Source organism: Bombus terrestris, chromosome 7 (assembly GCF_910591885.1).
Source record: "Bombus terrestris chromosome 7, iyBomTerr1.2, whole genome shotgun sequence".
In the NCBI taxonomy this organism is placed as follows: Eukaryota; Metazoa; Arthropoda; class Insecta; order Hymenoptera; family Apidae; genus Bombus; species Bombus terrestris.
Genome location: NC_063275.1, coordinates 2958738 through 2982563, shown reverse-complemented (window position 1 = coordinate 2982563; position 23826 = coordinate 2958738). Strand labels below are relative to the sequence as shown.

The 23826-nt window shown below is 35.7% G+C and overlaps 3 protein-coding genes across 10 annotated transcripts in view; 2 read left to right on the top strand and 1 right to left on the bottom strand.

Annotated features, from left to right (window-relative positions):
• Window positions 1-632: 632 nt before the first annotated feature.
• Window positions 633-6340, top strand: LOC100651080 (PX domain-containing protein kinase-like protein). 6 transcript variants are annotated; one of them, XM_012309862.3, is made up of 9 exons: window positions 634-1034; window positions 1678-1866; window positions 1939-2035; window positions 2205-2629; window positions 2710-2886; window positions 2968-3378; window positions 3457-3613; window positions 3690-3734; window positions 4014-4200. In XM_012309862.3, the coding sequence occupies exons 1-8, from the start codon at window positions 933-935 to the stop codon at window positions 3704-3706; spliced, it is 1575 nt and encodes a 524-aa protein (XP_012165252.1). In that variant the 5' UTR covers window positions 634-932; the 3' UTR covers window positions 3707-3734; window positions 4014-4200. The 6 variants fall into 6 exon arrangements, with proteins under 6 accessions (XP_012165251.1, XP_012165252.1, XP_048263449.1 ...); XM_048407492.1 differs by having other exon boundaries at window positions 4005-4200; XM_012309861.3 differs by lacking the exon at window positions 3690-3734 and having other exon boundaries at window positions 633-1034; window positions 4014-6340.
• On the bottom strand, window positions 5611-11831 carry LOC100651201 (tafazzin). Of its 2 annotated transcripts, XM_003396249.4 has the most exons (6): window positions 11554-11831; window positions 10161-10232; window positions 8399-8527; window positions 7146-7389; window positions 6752-7006; window positions 5611-6655 (listed from the first exon to the last, which is right to left on the bottom strand). In XM_003396249.4, exons 1-6 carry the CDS (start codon window positions 11666-11668, stop codon window positions 6616-6618), a joined length of 855 nt encoding a protein of 284 aa, XP_003396297.1. In that variant the 5' UTR covers window positions 11669-11831; the 3' UTR covers window positions 5611-6615. The 2 variants fall into 2 exon arrangements, with proteins under 2 accessions (XP_003396297.1, XP_012165249.1); XM_012309859.3 differs by lacking the exon at window positions 10161-10232 and having other exon boundaries at window positions 11554-11828.
• A 1907-nt stretch (window positions 11832-13738) lies between these two features.
• The window catches only part of LOC100650810 (prickle planar cell polarity protein 3), a 119708-nt gene continuing 109620 nt past the window's right edge, over window positions 13739-23826 (top strand). The window contains exons 1-2 of one of the 2 annotated variants that reach the window (XM_003396247.4): window positions 13739-14747; window positions 18600-18728. In XM_003396247.4, the coding sequence (XP_003396295.1) occupies window positions 18601-18728 (128 nt within the window). In that variant the 5' untranslated portion in view covers window positions 13739-14747; window position 18600. Of the gene's footprint in view, window positions 14748-17584; window positions 17702-18599; window positions 18729-23826 lie in introns of those variants that run through there. The other variant, XM_048407851.1, reaches the window with a different exon arrangement.

Genomic DNA, 23826 nt, shown 5'->3' with positions numbered 1-23826 from the left:
TATATTTTTATAATCATGTGAAAGTGCTATTAAATATACTTGGACTTAAAGAATTGGTATGTAAATATTACAATATATACAGTGGTATACAAATAATTTTTGATATTGATATCTAAAATGGATCACAGAGTACTATCGTAGCAGTCAACGTGTTAGGAATGCAAAAATCTATAGAATGCATATAGTACTATAGTACATAAAAATATGCGAACTAAAGTTATTATATTATTTAGTAGATGAAACAAATTTCTATTTAAGTTTCATTTCTTTAGTTGCGCATTCATGCAATTTATATTATTAAAAAAGTGTAATCATTTGTTCTTTATGCAGCTTTATTATCTTTTTTGCAATGCTATTATAAAAAATAATTTTGTTCGATCATTGTTTATTATGCGAACAAATTGCACTCTGAATGAACCAATCGGATATTCTCTTTTTATTGCATGATATCATATAATATGTAACATACAATAAATTATCATTATTATAAGGAATGTAACATTTTATAGCCATTAGTAATCAATTAAACATAATATAATATATGTTTATTTTCAAATAAACTTAACAACTTTTCCGTGCAATTTAATTAGAATAAGCGAAGGATATAGAAACTTTGATCCCATTATAGTGGTCGTCTGATCGCGTGGTATCACTGTGAAAACGTACATAATAAAATGGTGAAAGATTGTGGGTGTTAAACACTGAAAAAGAAGGGAGCTAGTTAAATTTGATTTGCGATCGATCGTCGATGGAATATTAATTACTGGTGTCTTTCTCGGTAGCAATGACCCATTTACAATAACTGTGAAAATACGTTCGCCAATGTGAAAATGAATCAGAATCGCGTCATGTATGGCGACTCACGGAAACTATACGATAGACACACGCAGTTTGCCCCGCACGGGCTCTGCATTCTGTCGGACTAATGATCAATGGCTTTATTTGAGAAGCGATATACAAATAAAGTGCTACTAGACGATACAGAGAAGTTGACGAGCGTCATTGAAAATGCAAGAACAATCGACGGACACACGGTACGGCGCACGCTTAATGCGTATATTTTGACATTTACTCGATAAAAGGTGAAGTTTATACACATCGGCCTGTTCACTCCAATCTTGCGTCGCTAAATTAACGACGGTCATTACTGTTTGTTACGTAGGCATTCTCGATGGTTCTTTTGCTTTGAAAATCAAATATTTCTTTTCATGTATTTATTTTTCTATAAATTAAATTAATGTGGTAAAACAAATATTTTTTATTTATAATGTGTTGAGGAAAATGATATATTTTGTGATGTACGATAATGTATATAGATGTTAGAGTTCATTACATATAAAAAGCATATCTGAAATATTATGATAAATTATTTTTTTGGCATATATATAAAAAGCAATTTTAGAATTTAAAATACTATTGATCAATCTTGAGTAAATAAAGTTGTCTTCTTATTTGATCTTAGGATTAAATGTAAGTTTTTCACATTCTTCTAAATATTTTTAAATTATCGATTATCATAATATTAATTAGACCCATGGTTGTGTACTTATTTTAAGAGACCTATAATCTTAAATGCACAAACTTGTTGTCATCTTCAATTATTGTTTATTGGTCGCATATATATAATGGCTTGCAAAATTAGTTGTACACTTACATTATAGTGTTATATTTATTTAGGAATATGTGATTAGAACACAAAGAGGTCCACTTCCAGAGAAATCTTGGAGAATTAGTAGACGCTACAATGACTTCGTACAACTCAATGCAACTTTATCAATATCAGGCATTGACCTCGCACTTCCTCCAAAGAAAATTATTGGTAATATGGAACCAGACTTCATAGCTCAACGTCAAGTAGCCCTACAGGTTAGTCTTGTTATAAAAAGAATTATTCTTATTAAATATCTTCTTATTATTATTTTTTTTATCTGTTTTTAGAATTACCTAAACAATATACTAATGAATCCTATATTGGCATCGTCACTCCCCATGAAAAAATTCTTAGACCCAGATAATTACACAGCGCCATTACATGGTATGATTTAATTATAATAATAAATATCGTTAAAAATAAGTTGTACACATATACAAATAAAAAACAGATATAGGGGAAATTTTATTTAAGTATTAAAATAAGTCCAATAGTATTATAAATTATGAATTTATTGTGTATAGTGTATTTCATAAGTAATTTCCAAATTCAGAAATAGCTCTGCAACAGGTGTCACTAGCTTTACGCAGTGATGCAAATTTCGAAGTTTGTAAGGCCATTCCTGATATGGGATGGCGGTTAAGGAAGCATTATTATACTGTAAAAAATCGTCAAAATCCCAAGCAAGAGCTACTGCTTGCATGGGTAGAATTTGGTCCAGACAAACACCTGCAAGATAAAGATATGCAAGGAGTTTTCAAAAGTTTAGGGACATTGAAGCATAATTATATAGAACCAATAGTTTATCAACATGTAACGGAAAATGGAGCGTTAATGATAAGAAATTTTTATCCAACGGGTACACTACGTGACATTTTGTGTGTAACTAAACCCAAACAACCGTTTATAAAGAAATACGGAAACCCAAAACAAACCAAATCGTTAACAGTGCCTGAAATTGCTATGTATGGTTACCAGGTTAGAAAATGAATACTTTATATTAAGATCATGGAAGAATAAGTTTTATACCTAAATATATTTTATTTTTTCTGTTCTAGATTTTGGAAGCTTTAGGATTTCTTCATGAAAAGGGCCTACCATACGGACATTTACATACAGGAAATATTCTTTTGATTCAAAGATGTGCGAAATTGCTGGATCTAGAAAATGGTCTGTTAGGCTTACCAGCATTTTATCGGCCTTATGTTGTGCAAAGGCGTAAACTTCACGCTACGGTATATTATATCCTACATTTCGAAAAATGTCATATAAATATATTAATATAATAAATATTTACGTATCTTTTCTTTTAATAGACTCAAGTAGATGTTTATTCGTTTGGACATGTATTATATGAAATGGCATTTGGACGACCACTGTTAGAAGCAACGTGTTCTGAGTTACCTTATTGTGAAGCAACCTTAAAAAGTCTGCTGGAAGTAATACTCGCACCAGAAGCTCTAAAACAAGATTTACCAACGGTATCACATTTATTAGAACATCCGTTCTTCGAGTCAGCAAGACATGCTGTATTAGCTGTTGGCTCCATGGAACGACCACACTTCAAATTAAGTAGTCATTTGAAGGAAGCTCTGCAGCAAGCAGTGAACAAAGCAGAACAAAGATTAAAAGACGAGCAGAAAGTAGCAAGACATCAAAAGAGGCTTGTCAAAGTTCAGGAAATGATGAGCTCGGAAGAAGAGATGAAAAAGCGAAAACAAAAACTAGTAAATATTTTAATATATCTAAATATCACATTAAACTGTTCCTGCAAAGTAAAAAAATTCATGTATTTGTTTTTCTAGAAGAAAGAACAAAAATTGGCCCAAGAACAACGTTCTGCAAATCAGTTAAGTGCGAATGGGATGAAACATGCAAACGGCAAGAGTCCAGAGCGCTCGGATAGTCCTACAAGTACTTCTACAGCGACCAGCGTTGGAACTTTAACACCCCCATCGCTGCGTAAGTTACAGATCATCTTTATCAATAACATTCATTAACAATTAACATTAATCGATCTTCCTCATTTTTACGTTAGCTGGGCACAAAAGTTGATGGCGCATACTACGCTTATTTCTCTCACGTAGGTCATACGATCATACAAACACTAATTGCTCACATTCATGCATTTTTTCTTTTAATTATCGCTTGAATACATCTTGAATGAAATGTATGTACTTCTTTTTTGAATTTATGTATCGTTGATTGCATTTGATTCTGATAACTGGTATTGGGTGTAGTACATATATTTGAATGCTAATGGTATAATCGATAAAAATGAAATGTAGTGTAATGATATGTATCCAAGTGATGTTGTAACCTTTATATAAAGTTACAATTTATTTAACTAAAGGTTCTATAGATGTGCCGCAAAGTGATGGAGTTCCTGCTAAGAGTACTGTACCACCACCTCCGATGCCACCACCTGTTGATACAAGTAATGTTTCAAAGTTGACCAATGAACGAGCTGCTCTGCTAGGAAGTATTTGTAATTTCAATAAAACTAGTCTTCGTAAAGTTGCCAATGAATATCATTGAGATGATAGAGTTAGATAATTGAAAGAAGATAGTGCTGAGTGATCGTACTGATTCAGAAATAAAGAAGAAATTGTATGACAGTAATCTATACCAAAAGGATGCTATTTTTTTCATCAAATTGCGAAGATATTTATAATTTTATTTCGATCGCGATACTTATGAGATCTGTATACGTACATATATATATTTCAATTCTGTAGAATCTTAATATGTATATTTCATAGGAATAGATAGTTGTAAATCGTATATTTACAAATAATCATGTATAAAATAATTCTATTCATGTATTTTAGCAGCTGAATTATTGTTAGAATTGAGCAATATTTAAATATTATTTGTTATTACTTTTTATTCTTTAAACACCGTCCAAAAATGGATTCGAAATTGTACAAGATTGTTTAAAATAACAGATATTCTTTAAAAAAGAATGTTTCTTTATATGTTATATTTGTATCTATAAATGGAAATTAATCTTCCCTTTAATCATATTTAAAACTATTAAAGAAAAGCTTATTAATATTATTTATAAAATAATCTATATTTTAACTAGAAATGAAGTTCATTTGCTTCGATCTAAGTCTCGCGATCGAATCACATCTAATATCTTACTTGTTCGACTCTAAGGAAATTAAAATGATAATTGATAAGATGAGAGTGATAGTATCTATATGTACCACATAAACTGTATCTCGTTAGTGTTATATACCGTTCTGTCTATTTCAAGTTTATGATATGTGTAGCACAATTAATGTATAGGTACCATTCGTCTTGTAAAAGTGAGTATTGTGTGTTGCTTTATTTGTGTCGCTCGTAGAATCGAAATCACGTTTGTTTCTACGGAGAGAGAAAATGTGCCAAGACCCGATCTTTCCATTGAACAAATAGTAATGTCGTAATGTTGAATGTCGGCGTAATATATATTTCTATATGTCGCGGAAAAATAAGTATATATGTACAAGATCTATATGTGAATATCATAACGAAGCGATGTAATATAGGTAGTCACAATTTTTCATATGTAATATCAAACTTAAATGTAATTTGTTGAATTATCTTAAATGTATATGTTGAATTATAAATACTATTCTTCATAGAGTAATATAAATATTCGTTTTATCGATAACTATAGAAAACAAATTGAAACAGATACTATATTTATTAAAGAAGATAATGTAAGTTATATAATTTGGAGATCTTCAGACGTACTAATAAATATATTAGTAAATTGAATTATCATTTGTTTGCGAGGAATATTTACTTAATAACTATCGTGTAATAGTTGTCACGATATTCTGCATAATTCTTCTTAAACAATATAGTCTAGTGCGAAAAATAATTTATTAAAACGAAACAGTGGCGTAAAAAATTATCACATTACATTTTGAATAATACTTGCATTTAATATAACAGATCGCAGAAAATAGTTTTCCTCTTGAAGATATTTTATTACTTACAGTGAAAATTTAATAAATACAAAATATGCATATCTCCGCAGTATTTTTATCATTCGAAGTGTCTTTAATATAAATACTGTAAATTCTTACAATATCAAAAATATACGTGTGTACATATAGTTATCTAAATATATGATAGATCTTAAGGATTGCAATTTCATTTTGTTTGTATTCAAGAGTTAAGCGTTTTAAAGTTCAACAAATTGAACAAAAGTTGGGTTTCAATCAAATCCATCTTAACCTCTGTTGTTTCGCCAAAATCATTTTTCTTTTTCTATTTTATCAATATAATTGTATTCAAATTATGTGGAATCATACAAAAGTTTCCTGATATATGCAAAATAAGTTCGGTGAACCGTACAAAGATTGCGTCACGCTTATGTGTTATCGTATCGTAAGTTATGAGGCTCAGTGATATTAAAAAAGTCGATGTATGAAGGGAAAACCGATAACATGTAGTACAGTGACACAGTTTCAATGTTATGTTTCACGAGCTTTCGTAATTTGCGATTATGTTAAAGTTTTTTCTATAAACAGCGGCTGCGAGTTTTTACGTAATATATTACGACAATTGCTTCCTACCGTGTACGTACGTACATATATACATTGTTATGCATGCGATGATGTAACCGCGATACGTATATGGCATTCTTAAGTCAACACGACTTGTATTTAAATTAAAATCTGTCGAAAGGTATAAATGGCATAATGTTCTCTTTTTCCACTTTTTTCTTTGTCACAAAAATAGAAAAAAAGAAAGAAGAACAAAAAATAAATCACTACTGCCCCAATACATGCATTATGTTACATGATTGCATATATGTTATTAATATGTCGCCCACGGGTGAACATCCTTAGTTAAAAATCGAGCACGGGTATCGCCTATTGTCACGTTAAAATTAAAGTATTATTTTTTTTTTTGGTAAATTAAAGCTAATCGGGGTGACAACAAGGATGTCCCCCGTTTAAACATCATGACCTTTTATGAAGCTCTTCTGTAATTGTTTTTAGTCTGGAAAAGAAAGAAGATTAGTTATTAAAGATATAAAGATTATTATTACCACTATAAATATAAAATATTACTATGATTTAAAAAATGACACTTTACTTTATTAGTTCTTCCTGAATACGATCCGTAATCGCTTTCCTCGCTTCCACTTCACTTGCTTTCGATGCACGCAATTGTTCTAGTAACTCGGTAAAATCTATTGGCTCACCGTAATTCAAGGTGACCTTTTTGCGAATTTTCAATCTGTATGGCGGTTCATTTGGAAGAACTTCGTCCATACCAAGGTGATAGATTGGTATCACCAGTGGCGTAACTGGCGATTCCAATATTAACCTTCCAACGCCCCACTTTAATCTATAACATGGCAGTGGAACATTAAATTTTGTAAAATCATATTTTTGTCATTCTGTGATAATTAAGTAAGAAAAAAGAAGACGATGAAGAAGAATAAAATAAAATATGGAATAAAGAGTAGAAAAAGATAATCGCAAACCTCATGTTGTCTTTAAACATGTTTACTTTTCCCTCGGGAAAGACATGAACCCAATCACCGGCTGCCAATTTTTCGATGCAGAAATCTATAGCTTCTTGATACACGCCGCCACCTCTGATCACAGGAATGCATTTGCCCAACATAAAGAAGTACGAATGCCAGGTCTTTGTGAAACAAATGTCGTGGGCCGCGAGCGACCACCTCATCTTACGTCGATTCATCAGACTCTTCAGGCCCAGGGTCGCTAAATGAGTTCAGAGATTTTTCTGTCTTAAATTTTTTCATTCGATCGCTTATCGATGGTCATTCTGAGGAAGAAAAGATTATATATGTTTCAGGAAGAGGGGAATGCGCGTAATGTGTGAGGTTATACATGCATATGTGGTATATATGTGGATCTAAATAATTGGTGTTTAACAAAACAACAGAGGTGGTTGTTGACATAATGGACATAGATAGAATGCAGATGTTTATGCAAATTTATATTCTTTTGAATACCACAAAAAAAAAAATAAAACTTAAGCAAAGACTCATCTCATCCAACCAATATCATAATCAATACTATATTTTGACATTTTCTATGATTTACTGTAGTATTTGTATTCTGTGTACTTTACACTTAAATTTTCTACAGATACATGAACATCTGCACTTTAGAAACAAATAAAATATAAATATGAAATTTTTCATAGATATAGCGTATTGTTATTATTGTTATCTAAATTATTCAGTCAAACTGGAAATCTATTTCATTAATAATATGAACAAATAAAACGGTTTAGAACTTACAAGCTGTGCATAATGCTTGAATGCTATTATTTATGTAAAATCGAAGTGGTTGTTCAAGGTTATTAGAAAAAAAGTTGCATGTGCATATTCCGCTATATTGTTTTTCACATGCAGAAAAGAAATACTTTTGTTGTAAAAAAGTAACTGTCATTTAATTCACATGAAAAATGAAGAAGTAAAAAAATAAATCATCCGTTACATTTTATTTACTGTTTCATCAGTAGAGTATACTTTGAATAGATAACAAAAGGAAAAATACATGCCATTCAATACATGTCATTCATATTGTTTGGTTGTCTCGATAACGATTTGTCAATCGATATTGGCAGTAAAATGTTTGCTAACAAAACACAAACATGGAGATAAGAAATAATATCGATAAAATATTGTTGTATGTTTAACACAGATAATGGTCGGTGCGATGCGAAGGGATGCAATTGTTGAATTATATTCGAGAGACTTACCCCATATGCCTGGGTCATCGAAACAACTGTGATGATTCGACACCGTAATGAGCGGGACATCTTTCGGCCTTTTGTACAACGCACGATTGATGATGTATTTGTTGTATACCGTCGTTTTGTTCAGCCATTCTTAAACAGCAATAACGAAAAAGAAAAAACTCTTTGATAAATTCATTTGTATGGATTATTTGTATTGTGGTGTATTTAGCCTAGGATTTGTATATTTCCCGCATATAACTGATGAGTAAGGGGAAAAGACGAGGACTGTCCATTTTTCGTGATTTTGCATTTTATAGCACATTTTGTTTGGTAACTGAGACTGAGAAACAAGAACTGTCTAATCATAATGATTACACTTAAATATGCTCATAAGATAATGTTAAAAATTTGGTGTACTGCTTAAAAACAGGTAATAGCCACTCTGCATTGGAACTAAACACGGATAAAAATAATTAATATCTTATTAATCTTTATTTTTTACGAGGTCTAAGTAAGATTTAAGATTCATTTTGTGAGTAATGCAGATAAATTCGTTGAATGTTGTTCCTTTTTTAGTAGACTAAAATATTAAAACTTAATTTTCTCAATAAAGCCATTTTGTGATATTCCTCGTTTCCCCCTCCCCGCTAATCTTTAACTACATACATATACATAGGAGTCGTGAGACACACTTCATCTGGATTTTGCATAGAATTGGTTTTATTTAAACGTATACTCAATGAACCAGTGATCTTTCGCTGGCGAATCATTGCTAGTGCTAAAACTTTTAAGTAAAGCCTTCCCCTTACTCATGCTTCGCTGACACGTAAATAATTATTCTTTTCATCGAAACCTTAGAACCATGTCGCTACTGCGATCCTTATGCAAACTGATTACACAATGAAATTGGATGAGGTGATCCCTGTGAAGTAATTGATATGATTGCCTTGAAAATTTAAAAATGAATGATAAAAAATTGTTCACGGCAAAAAATGAAAAAGATTATCTCAACGGCACTTTAATATTTTCAAAATATTTTATATCTTTTCTTTTGTACGGTAACCGTCACTTTTCAAAGAAGTTCAATTACCTCCACACAAGGTCATTCAAGGTTATAATCATGTACTAAATCGATCTCTGATTATATATTTCGATAACAGCGTGAAAGTGAAAAATTTGCATATGTATTATGAAAAATGAAGATGGAAAATATATATAGTCTAATTTATATTCTAGGTGTTTTTGTGAGTTAGTGAATCTTACATTATAGTAATAGTTCTTGAACACACCGATAGATGGCCTCTGTACAAAGCTCCATGTTCAAAAATTAATCATGCACTATTATGTTTAAATTCTATATACTAGTGATATTACATACACATTTAGCATTTAAAAGCAATCATTTCAACTGCCTAACAAGAATCACTTAGCATTTGAGAAGCACATAAATTTTAGCATTACGGGCGTCATAATGAACGAAAGAGAAGCTCTGACTATATAAAATTACTATGTAAAATTATGACTATCACACGCGGATAAATTGGTAAAACGAATAAAAACAGAGGAGTGGAAAAGAAAGGGGAGGATTAAACAGAGAGAGAGAGAGAGAGAGAGATAGAGAGAGAGAGAGAGAGGGAGAGATACAGAGAGAGAGGTGGGAGGATGGTCATGTATGGTGTGCTACGCATCCAACCAATTGAGTAACGCGCTTAATTTCCGAAGTTTATTGTAACGTAGCTAAGTCAACATCAAGCCGAGTTCGTTGTAAATCAGTGGTACTCACTGAAAGGCCAGCGAGAGCCAATGACTGATTTCCTGTGCCCTTTGTCGGGCGGTAACGCGTATGTGACCCTCCCTGAAATTAGAAACGCCAAATCTTCGCAAAACAAATAAAAGTGGCGTGTTATATACAACTTCGTCATTTCCGGAACTACATACAACAATCCAAAATCCAAGTAGTTCTTAAAATCCAATTGCAGTTAAATGAATACGATCTTTGATTAAATGCATGCGTAATCACATGTATGTGAGTTATTAATTTAGTATTAATGTACTATTTATTTAGAACTAATGTTAGTGGCATATTAAACAACAATAGAAAAAAGAAAGATTTTGTAAGGTTAAACGATGGTTATCATTTCTGTGTAATAGTAATAATAATAGTTAAATGTAAAGTTTTGGCGACTTCATGAAAATTAAACATGCGTGCCCAATTCTATAACAATGAAGTGTGTATAAGATAATTAAAAATACCTGTTGCACGCAAGATTTTGTATCTGTATTGTCTTATACTGTTTTTTTTTGCATGATCTTCTTGCAAATTTATTCATGTATATGTATGAATATTAGTCTTCTTATATACATATTTATATTTATAATATGTGCTCCAAATTAAAAAATAAAGAAGACAGTTTTAAATTAAACGTTACATTTAATTACAATCATTAATGCAAAATTTATTTCAATTGTAAGTATGCGTGGAAGGCAAATAAGTGTGAAACTCTCTTACATTTACATTACGGTTGTAATATCGCGTTACGAAATTTAACGATACGTTATGTTCGAAATGGACCGATAATGATTATTTGATAAAATGACAATTTATGTATCAATCTTTTAAATTAATAAATTGTATTAGTGTATTCTATAAAGAAGCTTTAACTGTAGTATATGTCACGTATAAAAACTATACATAAAATTTGTTATTCAACAATTGAAAATTAAAAATAGTTTTTTAAAACTTTTACTACAATTACGAAAATAGATTATACACGCAACATATGTTTGATAAAGTTCTCTTACTGATTCTACGATTATCATAGTGATTAAATAAAATGAATCTAATTATTCATGACTTATTATATAAATCAATAACATTTCTTAATATCACGCTGAAATATCTCGGGCATATTTTTATAAACGCTTTTAATCTTTTATCAATAAATATACTTGTCTAAATATTTTTTATATTTTTATATGAATTATAGGAATAAACTGTAGATCATACAACTTACATTACGAGTTGGTATAATAAAATGGTCAAATTTATAATACATTGAGAATTATATCGATATATAAATGTAAATTAAGACAGCTACTAACGAATTAATATATCGATATACAGAAATAGATAGTACTAACTTGTAATTAACAAACCGGCTTGCATAGTCACTCACCTATTATGATTTTAGAAAAAATTCCTACTGCTACAAAGGTTATACTACTCGCGATGTTCCAGAGGCTACCCGTATTTCGAAGTTTCGGTATGATCCATTTAATATCGTATACCATTGCACTATTTCTTAGTTGCTAGATTGAAAGAAAAATTAGGAATGTGGCACTTCTCCGGACGACTGGGAAGCGCCTTCCCCGCGAGAAATCGTCTACTCTTTCGTAACTCACGACAACCATCTTCGTGCCAACTTCACGCCATATTTCTTGATGACCATCACGTGGTTGGCCGAACGTGGCCGTACATGCCCGAATGTTGCCGATTATTTCAGCATTTAATTTAAAATTAAACGCGCCTCAAACACTTGTTCTCACCTCGGGTAACAACGTGTAAATGTATCCCGTTACTGAGTCTGTTGTAATTAAATATTCTTTTAGTTGTTCTTACAGGATATTGAGTTATTTCTTTTAGCGATAATACCACAGAAAATACGCTTACAGTTGCGTGCACAGCTATTTTTATTTCCATTCAAGATACTTTTTTATTTTAAACTATCTACAGGCAATGCGAGGTAGATCCACGAGATTGCTCTGCACTATCTATATATACATAGCAGAAGCTACGAGGCACCTTTGATTTCACCAAAAAGACGACAATTGTTGTCGGCTCACTCCGAGATAGCCTTGCGGATCTGCCTCGTATTGTCTGTACATAGCTTGAATGCAAACATACAACCGAGGACAAAAATAAGTGGACAGGTAATGGAGATAGGTATCAATTAAATTTTATTAAATACGGCTTGTTAACACAAACCTGAAAATATTAATTTTTATTGTTTGCTAAATAATGTATGTATTATAAGGGTATATGTATAATAAATACAAATTAAATTTACAACACTACTACTAGTTCAATTAACTTCATTGACATCTGTATCCACTACTTATTCTCTTACTTTTATTCCCTACTTTAGCTAACATTTAAAATACAAATTTAAAATACGTTATAAATCATTATAATGTATATATTTTAATATAATAAATGTAAACAAATATTGAGGCAATATTAAAAATCATAAAAGGTATAAAAATGGAAAAATATATTTACGAAATGGTTAAGGTCAATGATAAATAATTTCACTTATACATATAACTGTCGCTAAAGATATTTTTAATTGTGTATATTGTACTTTTAAGAATTAAAATAAAAATTTTAGAATATATTTGAAGTATTGTAGGTTTGGAGTATGTTTGAATTAGATTTGTGTTATGTTTGGGAAAACAAGATTGACAAATAATCAAATTATAATACAAATTCATTTGATACTTACAGGAAATAATAGACCATGGAGAGCTTCGTTTCATCTCTCAACTAACCTCAACTAATCGAAAATTTTCATGGAGATGATAACAAAAGATCAGTTATCGTCTCTCACTCCTTCGATAGTGGTAAATAAATTTATAGTTGCATTATCTTAAACGGTGGTAACGCGGTCTCGTTAGCGCGACTTGAAAATTGCGAAGGATACATTATAATAATCATGGCACGCTCGTACGCGGCGTAATAGTAAAATGCCTGGTGAGATCTTAGATAACCATTCACTGGACGAACGGATGTACAATAAGACACAGCTGTCTACGAAGTTGTGCCTCTGGCGGTGACGCTGCACTTGCAATGTCAGTTGAACACCTATCAGAAGCTGCTGCGAGGAAAGAAACGTGCTGGACGGTTATGAAGGGGGCAAGGTGGCGGAGGAGGAGGCGTACACACGACGATCGAGTACATACATTAGGAGCTTCGGGTTAAGTTCATGCGCGGAGGAAGAAAGGACGTAGCACACGGGAGCATCGAAAGAGGTGAAAAAGAAGGGAAAAGATACAATGATGCGAAGCAAAGTCGTAGACCGCGGAGAGGGATGAGAGGAGAATGTCCGGTGGCATGTGGGAAGTGGGGGTCTAACGCGAGCGGAGAAGCAACCAGTCGAAGGGGGCTCACGAGTGGGGGAAAAGGGCCTCATCTCAACAGCCAGTACGATTCGAGTCTCTCAACTGCGTGTTGCCGTGCCATCGTACATACGAGGTACCTTTGCCAGTTTACAACTGTGGAGAGGATATCTTGAAGCACCATACTGAGGCGAGTCGTGTACCATTCGAGAATTGACCGCAAAGTGTCCTCTTCGTGATGTATATATTTTCCTTTTTATTCACTCGGCCTCAAAGAAAACGACATTGTATGTAAGTTTAACGGGGTGGAATAGTACAAAGCTATGTACATGAATTATTTGGTTGATGTAAAAATGCGATCAACACCAAAGATAAATCAGGACCGAAGCGTTTTTATTTATCTCTATTTACCTTTGTAACCTTGAGATGACAGTTCCGGCGGTGGTGCAAGCGCTACAATGCGCAGGCTTCTCGATCGTTGAACCGCGAAACGGTTACCAAATACGTCCGCGAAGTGATGTCCACCCTCTGTGAAACACGAGAGACTCGATAGTGATGTGATACTAGTAGAGTTGAGAAAGAAGGGGGAGGGACAAAAAACAAAATAAAACGATATCGAAAGAAAAGGCTGAGAGTATCGGTGGAAGGTACAGAGTGAAAGATAGAGGTAGAAAGAGTGGAACAGAGCGAGAGGGAAGAGAGCGAGCCGAGCGTTCGGCTTGACTCGAGTGCAGTGTACGGTGATGCCGCGAGGATGCCACCTTCGTCGGTCCTCTCGACACGATATAGGAAGGCGCGACGGTACCCCGTGATCTGCCGGGGCCCCACGATTCGACTGTGCCACGACATTGCGCTATTACTCGCGCAGTGCGGTGCAAGTGCAAGTGCAGGTGCAACTGTGAAGTGGTGCCAGTTCAACGACGACGAGAACGTACAAGCGGGATACTACGCGACGCGAGAAGTCCGGCGATGCGGCAAGTCAGGAATCCTCCTTGTATCCGGTGATTCGCGAGTGACGCTCTTGAAGACAGATCGGTTAGCGTTCGCGTGTTCGCGCATGTGTGCCGCTAGGTGTTACGCAGAAAAGATCGTTCTTTGTTCGAAAACGAGCAACAAAACCGGCGTACGAATTACATCTATAGGAGGAACAGTGAATTCGTATTACGACTGCGAATTCCCATCAGAATCGAGTAGTTTGAGTTATCCCGAGCATCGTAGTTTCAGCATATTGGCTGCAGCAGAGAGAAAGCAACAGGTATGTGTATATAGATATGTGTATACGTTCCGTATTCTCGGTGGTTGCACGTTATACGGTCGCGTTGCCTGTTCGTTCGCGCACGAACGTGCGCATGCTCTTGATCGAAGATCTCGCTGTGCACAAGCCAATATACAGACTGGGCACCGGTGACTCTGTGTGTATGTGTCTTTCATCGCGGAAGAACTCCAGTTCAGCCGAGTGAGGCGAGGTCGTCTTCTTGCATCTGTACTCCCTTGCATACGAGTTTTGCTACTTCTGTATTTCCATACCTATGAATAAGATGACCGTGCGAAACAGACTCGCATACGACCATGCAGATTCGCATAAAACTTCCTTTCAGTTAATTCCATGCGTTTCCTGTGTGTAAAGGATTCATACGATGTTATATACGGTTAAGTTATTTTGTTTGATTTATTTCGTCGTTTTGTTCAAAATATAACGATAGAAGTTTGGATCGTTGACAAGACGATGCTGACGATAATTGATCCTCATACTTTGTCGAATGAATTTCACGAAACTGAGTCACTTTGATCGTTCCGCGACTCTTCGAAAACCCCTCGTTAACCAATATTTATGTCCTCGTTCGTCTGTCCCCTTTTTGCGTTTCGAGAACTAACTGAATTCCCCCTTGATATTTTAACATCGAGTTAATGGTAAGTAAGCTTGTAAAATCCACCAACGGAGTGGCGCATTGATTTCGATTACGATTTTTACCAAAGATTCAATTAAAATTATCGACACTTTTATTAGGCGATGTCAAAAGTTTCCGTGCGGAAACTGTAACGCCGTTTAAGAATACGAGGACCACCTACTCTTTTCAGAGAATGTTAATTGGTCGTTTCACGAATTATAAAGCAACAACGAGGGGAAGAGACACGACAACCACTTGCTATCGTATCCATTAACATACCTGAGTTCACCCTATCGTTGCCGTTACACACTAGCGACGCTTAACATTAACGACACAAAAAGAAACTGATTATAGCAGCCTGCAAGCACTTGTTCTGTATATACTTGGTGCGTTATACCGTAGCCCACTTTCCTTATTTTCCTATGTTTTCATTTCGGCAAGCTCTGGCTACCAATTATAACAACTTAGGCTAATTATTATCGCTTACTCAGTCGATGAAAATTGCGAATGTTCTGTCTGCGAGTGAATATCTCGAGATGATACTGCGCGGGATGGCACGTAATATTATATACAACAGGATGATCATAATTGTAGGAACGAAATAAGCGAGCACGACGTAAATTGGATTTGAGAGTGGTTCCGGTTCGTGAGAGCAGCAAGACAACGATGGTAGTCTTTCGTAAGAAAATGTATACACAGACCAGACACGTGGATATCCGTGTATAGGATATGTTTGTTAAAAACCATAACGCCGGTTTAATTTTATCGAAGGGCTCTCCAGGTAAACCTTGAAACGTGCATCGAACGAAATTACACACTGCGTATACGACTTCCCCGTATATAGCTTTATTAAAAATGTACATAGGTAATCTCGCGGTTACGATGATCGGATACGCGTATGCGTGACTATTTCATCAAAATTTGATTTGCTAACATTTCTATAGATATGGTATTTCACATTTGAGATGGTAAATCGCATGAACTACAGTCGCACAAGAAGGAATCTGTGCTATTCTGTGCGCATTCCGGATTACGCGATAAGATTCAGACAGGAAATACAATATGGGCAGAGATATAGCGACGTCGTAAACTATCGAAATGCGGCATTGATTGACGTCTTGAGTTCCAGGATTAGTTATTATAAAACCATATATTGCATTCTATTTTAAGATACAATATACATTGATAAAAGTAACAACTTATGACTCAGTATTTCATATATAAACATTTATTTATTTCAATAAATTGAGAAAATTTGTATAACAAATAAGTTAGTATAAAATATATTGACCCTGCATTAAAAATTTCTGCACACGATCCTGTCTAGGATTTTAGGTCTTTAATTTCTTTTCTGATTAATTTTACGATCTTGCTATATTATGATTCAGAATATACAAAAATAGAGACGTGTCGATGCGCGATGGAATGTCGGTCAACAAAGCGTAATAAGGTTATTGTGCACGCCACCAGAGCGCTAATTACTTCTGGACACCATCAGAACGTTGATGATGCGCCATTTAAATGTCACAAATATGGCGTCAGATTCGCGAGATCGTACGTAGCGATTACTAGCGATATAAAGAAAGCTAAGAAACTATTTGAAATAAAAGGACAGGCATGATGTTCGTGTATCGTGTTACGTTGAACGTACAATTGTATCGGTTAGTAAAGTATCATGTACTGTATGCTTGGTTTAATATGTAGTTCTCCTGTCCTTCATGATCTTACAGACAGTGGCACGTGACAGTCGTAAGTAAGACCATGAGCGACCTTGTAGTTCCTGTCACGGTCCTTCATAAAACTCCGCGTGGTTCAGCTAGCCTTATTGCACGTTGGGGGTCGTGTAATAACGCTGTGGTTAAATTCCCGATACTTTTATTTTTCCTGCACGATACCAATTTTTATATACCTACCGTATGCGGCTATGATCGACCTTCGACGTTACCCTCGTTCAAACATGATCGATCCTATCCCCCCCCCTCTGTCGATTTACCTTTCTTTTGCTCTAGAAATTTTGTTTCGGTTAATTTCATAATCCCGTGGCCCGTTTCCCCTACAATTTTCAATTTCACTTTATCGGCTGTGACCAAACGCCTGAAAAAAAGGAAAAGAAAGAAAAGAAAGGGTAATCGACAATCACGCTAAACGGTGGGATAACTTATCGACTCTGCCTTCACGGTGGTTTGTTTTGTTTCCACGCACGCACAGCTGCGCCATTATTTTTGATCGCATCTCTGAAGGGGAAATATTTATAATATCGTCGACGAAGAAAAACGGAACAACAAGGAGAAGAGGCGACCAGGCGTTTAAGAATATGAGGGTAAGAAAAAAGGAAGACAGGATGATGAAACAGTCGGTGCTTCTCGCGCGGTACACAAAGATTTTCGCTATATTCTGTATACGTAAAATTTCTAGAAGGTGTAATTATCTGGTGTCGGTTAATCGACGCGCGGATCGAAGCGTACGAGACATCGGTTACTCGTTAATTACCGGTTTCCATTATTAATTCGAGCAGGGCGTAATCACTCGTGTTTCAATCCTATAGATGGCGCCTTTAATTAATTATTTTCGCGGCATACCTTGTTGCGGGATCCGGGAGAAAATGGCGCGTTAGCGAGATGTCAGACTTAAAAAAGTGTGTACGTACAACGCGCGCGAAAGAGGGTTACAGGAAACGAGTATGACAAGACAAGATGGAGGAGACTATTCTTAAATTTGACCAAGATTGATGATCGGCGAGGTATAACCCCGTAAAAGTTTCCCCATGATGGTTTTCAACAACGTTGTCTACGATGGAATAACGCGGAGGTACGCGCACGCGTATTTATGGGATATATGTTAATTTCGTAGATCGTGGTATTAAAGGAATCATTTGTCTGATTTAATAATGCGCTGGTGGGTTTGGTCACGGTAGAATGTTAATTTACGATAATTATTGTAATTTATGGTAATGGACGTTATTAACTTTTTACGTTGGGCTTGGTACACTTTAGATTGGAGATCGCGACACAGATGCACCGATTTGCATAGAGACGAATAAAACAACGAGAATTACTTTTCATCGAGAATTATATTTTCGGTAAAGTGAGAAGATATGCTGTAAAAAATTCACGATCAGCAAGACTGCATCATGATAGTACATAAATTGAATCGATATGTAACACCATATATGCACATGGAAACAAATGAAATAAGGCGAATCCTTTTCTTTGTTACAGAATGCTGTCACCCGGTCAAGACGGCCAATCCAACAACAGTTACTCGCACGGTAATGTCGTTCTTCAAGGTGCACCCTGCGGTCAGTGTCGAGATTTATGCCCGGCTGGATATGTGCCCCACTTTTGGCGGTGAGTAATCAGACGTATTTTGCATGTATTATCCACTAAAAATCACAGTTACCCGGTGAGAACTGGTGTACGATATTCTGATTAAAACACAGGCAGTTTCGTTTCGGTTGGTGCGTTTTCAACGAAAGTGCAAGTACATACCGTAAATGTATATTATCCACTACTTGTTGCGTGTTCTTTTCTCTCGTTTTTCCTTTATTCTCTAAAGTATCGCAAGAAAGTGTTCGATATGCGTGATGCGTTTTCAATGAAAGCGAAATGAATGACATGTTCCACGGGAGGTGCTATCCCGACGTTTTTACCGTCCGAGCAGAGGTTATCATTATGCGGCAATACTAACCGAAACGATTACAAGAGAAATTGCTGATCGCGCGATCAATGACCATGCGTAAATACTTCTGTAATACCGGCTATGGCGAGAAGTAGAGGCGTAGCGACGCACGCGATGTCTCTTTGATTTTCTCCGACCGGCGATACTAGTCGGAAAGGAAAAGTAAAATGCTATGAACGAAACCGGTGAAACCTGGTGTGCTTTGTTGCAATAAAAAAATATAGAAAGAGAGATAGACAGCGTCGAAACAGAAAATTATCTCGAGTCTAGAGGGAAGACCGGAGATGCAGGATTCGCGTCGACTTATCCTCGATCGCAGGATCGCAGGATCGATAAAACGAAGAAGCACGTCGCTCCGCCAGGGTGACCAATCTTCGTATAACCGATGCGTGTTACGTGAACTGGTCCCGTGACAGCTCCGTTCCTGGTGTTGATAATGTATAACGTTGCTCGACCCTCGTATACCTCCTTCTTCTCTTATATTTAGACTCTGCGAATAAGAAACTTCTTAATGCAAATTGCGCTAGGAATGTAAGTAGCAGGTATTCGTAATGAATGTCGTTCATAGCTCGATCATATGACCGTGGTTCATAAAGTAAGTCTACTGACATTTTGTAATTCTCTTGCTATGTTTGTTCATATCGCTGATAGGTTAGGAATTAAGTTGTACAGATATTTGCCTCCTTTTTTTTTATTCGTTTATCTGAACATATAGGGTGACGTGATAATTATGATCGTATGTGACTAGGGGTATATTTGTATTAGCTATAAATCTGGACAAATTAACTTCTATAAAGATTTCTAAGTTTCTGCTTGCTTTTGTATTTTTCTTTCTTTATCTCATGCTTTTGTATTTATGAATATGGATAATGTTACAATCTGCTTTCTGTCTCAGTCTTTACAGCTGTACGTGTTTTGGTTAAGTTTTACAGATTCCTTAAGTCGTTTTATTAAAAAACAAGTCTCCATATACAATCATTTTATTTTGTTAATTGAGCTTATTTTGTTATAAACAATCACCTCCTTGTCGTTTATGAGATGGGTGCCAAAATAGAAATATATATGTTGTCCATAAATTTACAAAAATTGTCTATGTATACTCTTCTATAAAGATCCTCTCTATATCCAATCGAAAAACCCTTTTCAAGCTACAACAATCTCCAATCATTGCGAACTATCTAAAATTTCTCACAATTCCATCCAATTACCTCTTCCCTTTTTCTAGACCCGCGTCAATCGTTTGGTTCGAAGAATCGGCAGCGTAAGACGCGCGAAACGCGTTCAAATTGGTAGAACGTGTTGTGCAAATAACGGAGGGTCGATTTCCCGTGGGCAACCAGAGTCACGTGGGGTAGCGCCGCGGATAGTGGTGGTAAGTAGAAGGCGGTCGAGGCGCAGAAACGTCGTGGAAGCGTGTCCGTTGGTTCCGTGGAGGCAGAGCAAAGGGAAGATCGAAAGAGGGCAAAAGGAAGATTTCTTCTCTGCTTCGGGTCGTAGGGTCGACTCGTCGGTCTCACGCGAGGCCTGCGTGCAACGAGACCGGCGCGGCGATGGGCCGTTCCAAGACGAATCGACTGGCAACCGAGCTAACCGATGAGAAAGAACGAGAGAGTATGCACCACCAGCTCGCCAAACGATCGGGATGGTGAATGAGGGGGGCAGAGGAGAGAAACAGGGATGTATGTTGGTCTGTAATTAACATACCGAGCCCCTTTACCCCCTCCTCTCACGTAAAGTTGGTTCGTCGGTTCGCAGGTTCACCAAGCGCCTCGTTGTTCCTTTCCAAAGCTTTGTTCGACACTCTGAATATCGGGCTTTCAATTTTTCGATAGGTTAGAACTAATTTGGATCACTTGATATTGGTAGTTTAGTGATAGATAATTTTTGTTTTGAATTATTCGATTTCTTTAAATTATAGGTTAAGTGGGAGATTGTTGGCAAATGTTGGTAGCATTGTAAGAATAGTTTAGTGTAGTAGATAAAGTAGATAAATAGTAGATAAAGAGATTCTCCGTTGATGTTAAGCAAGGATGAATCATTCCTTATGCTAGATCCTTTGATAGTATTATATGTATTTCATGATTGTACCTGATTGGATTCAAGAAATGTATTAGAATTTATATATTATTTGTTGATATTTTATATTTTTTAAGATTTGAACCGTACATTAATTTGGAATCTATAGATCCATATTGGTCTTCAATGGAATAAGAAATCGTGTACAAAATGTACAAAATGGAATGACATTAAACATGAAACTAACCTCTAAGACATCTACCAAACATCTGTCCCGTTTTTGCGACCAGGTTTTCAGGACAGAAATGGAAAGAAAAAGAACAATATCGTACATAAGCACCGCTCTACGGCGGCTTAAATTTAAGTTACAAATATAATTTAAAAAAAGAAAAAATGTAATATTGCATGGCTATGTCGTACCGTCGCGTATCGGTACTTTTGCCTGAACCACCTCACAATCGGAATACATCGTTTATAATGGAAAATACAAATATGTAATACACAAAATCTGGTAATAATAAACAAAAAAAAAACAACTACCAAACATATAAATCATACATATTCTTCACCTCGTTCTAAGAATCACGCATACGGGATCCCATGATACAACGAACAACTAAGAAAAAGTATCTTCGTCTGCAACTGGTCACAATGAATTCTAGAAGGTTGAAAAATACGAGATCGAGGCCGACCGGCTCCGAATAGTCGGACATCGATCAAAGTCCGACGGAACTGAAGAATTAAAGCTTTCCTTGGGCTCCAGTTCACTAGGCTGGTAGCTGTCAACGTGATTTTCCAATGGCGTTTTTCATCGTGATACGATATCTTTCAACTTTTTCCGTCACTTTCGTTCCTTATATCGTCCTCATTCCACGATATACGATCGACAGGCCAGGGTCGAGGTAGCATTCCCTCTCTGTACTCTAAGAGGATGTTAAAGTCGCTTTTCTTTCGCTTTGGTTACTCGTCCCGCGAGTTTCGAGGTTAGGGCTCGCGGTTAGTCATTAGCTGTGGATCATTAATCCACTATCGAATTTATCTGTTAACTCGAGGCGCGCAGTGGTAAATCATGGCGTGGCGTTTTACGGCGAACCTGAACTAACGAGCAGTCTCGTCCTGTCGATGACTGTTTACGGAAAACGCGGTCGACGTTTCCGTGAAGCATAATAAAGGAATCGTTGGATGAATACCGTCGGTGCTTTAGCATCGTTTCATGCCTAGTAATAATTTCACGGATAATTTGATGGACCATTTCGTCCGCTATAAAATTAGGCAAGTGGCCTTCGATCGACTCTAACCTATAGTTAACGAACTAGGATTAGGATGTTAAGAAATTATAACTTCATACCTTTACAATTTCTCAGCGAAAGTAATTATCTCTCTCTCTAGAGACCTATAATAAATAAACTTATCCTCTAACTTCGCTTGAAGATGTATATTTACAATGGAACGTAACCTTGTATTTGCAATAATGGATGATGCTGTTGTATGGAGACGCTATCTCAATTTTTCAAATCGGAACTATATCTTGACGTACTACTGATAAACGTTGGATAAAGGCGAAAGAGTTTGATCGAACATTTCTATATACATATACAGGGTGGTTGGTAACTGATGGTACAAGCGGAAAGGAGTGATTCTACGCGAAAAAAGAAGTCGAAAATATAGAATAAAAATTTTTCGTTTGACGCTTTGTTTTCGAGAAAATCGACTTTGAATTTTCGTTCGGTACGCGTGCACTTTATACACGTCTCGTTATAACGGATCTCACTGTAGATCGTTGTCTCGATGGATATTATCGCGGTTTAAGTTCTTTTTGTAGTTTGAAGTAATCATAAAGTTTATTATTACAAAAATTGCTGAAAATGTTGCCCATTCTGCCGAACGCATACTTCTGCTCTTCTAATTGAATTTCTATGAACACTTTCCAACGTATTCGATTGTTTTAAAGTATGAAAGGCTACAATAATCTTTTCTTTCAATTGCTCGCAATTCAAAATTCAAAGTCGATTTTCTCGAAAACAAAGCCTCGAACGAAAAATTTTTATTCTATATTTTCGACTTCTTTTTTCGCGTAGAATCACCCCCTTTCCGCTTGTACCGCCAGTTACCAACCACCCTGTATATGTAGATAAATTCAAACATGTTTTTTCTCGCAAAAGAAATAGACAGAGTTTATTGTGCTTCGATTGGCTCATCCGTGCAAAAACAGCAACAGAATAACTTGCATCGCGAACACGTGTTTTCTTGTTGGTACCGGCGAAGATCTTGGTATAATCAAAAGCCGTGTAACCAATTTAACAGCTGAGCCGAACCTAACCTTTCAGTCGGTGAATGTGGTATGTTCATGATCTACGAAGAGCGTACATGAACGCGCACAATGAAGATCCACAGTCACGATAGCGAGGCTGACTTTCTATTCCCATTTCAGTGTTCAATCAATACATCCCGTGTATCCAGTGTTTCTACTTTATTAAAACATCGCTTTAATTAACGTCCAATTGGTGTGGGTTTGTAAATCATAAAGGGATAGGAGAGGCTCCTTGTTAACTATTCCTGTAAATCGTTCGTGGTTATTCTGGTTGCAATCTTGAAAACAAGTGATCACCTTTGCTTTGGATCGATCGGTTTATTTAGTTGGATACGTAGACAATATATTTACTAGTGGGGTGAACTAAATTATTTCATTCAAATTTTATAGGTTATAGATTAAATCGTACAAAGGAATGGTTGCCAGCATCATTTTATTGA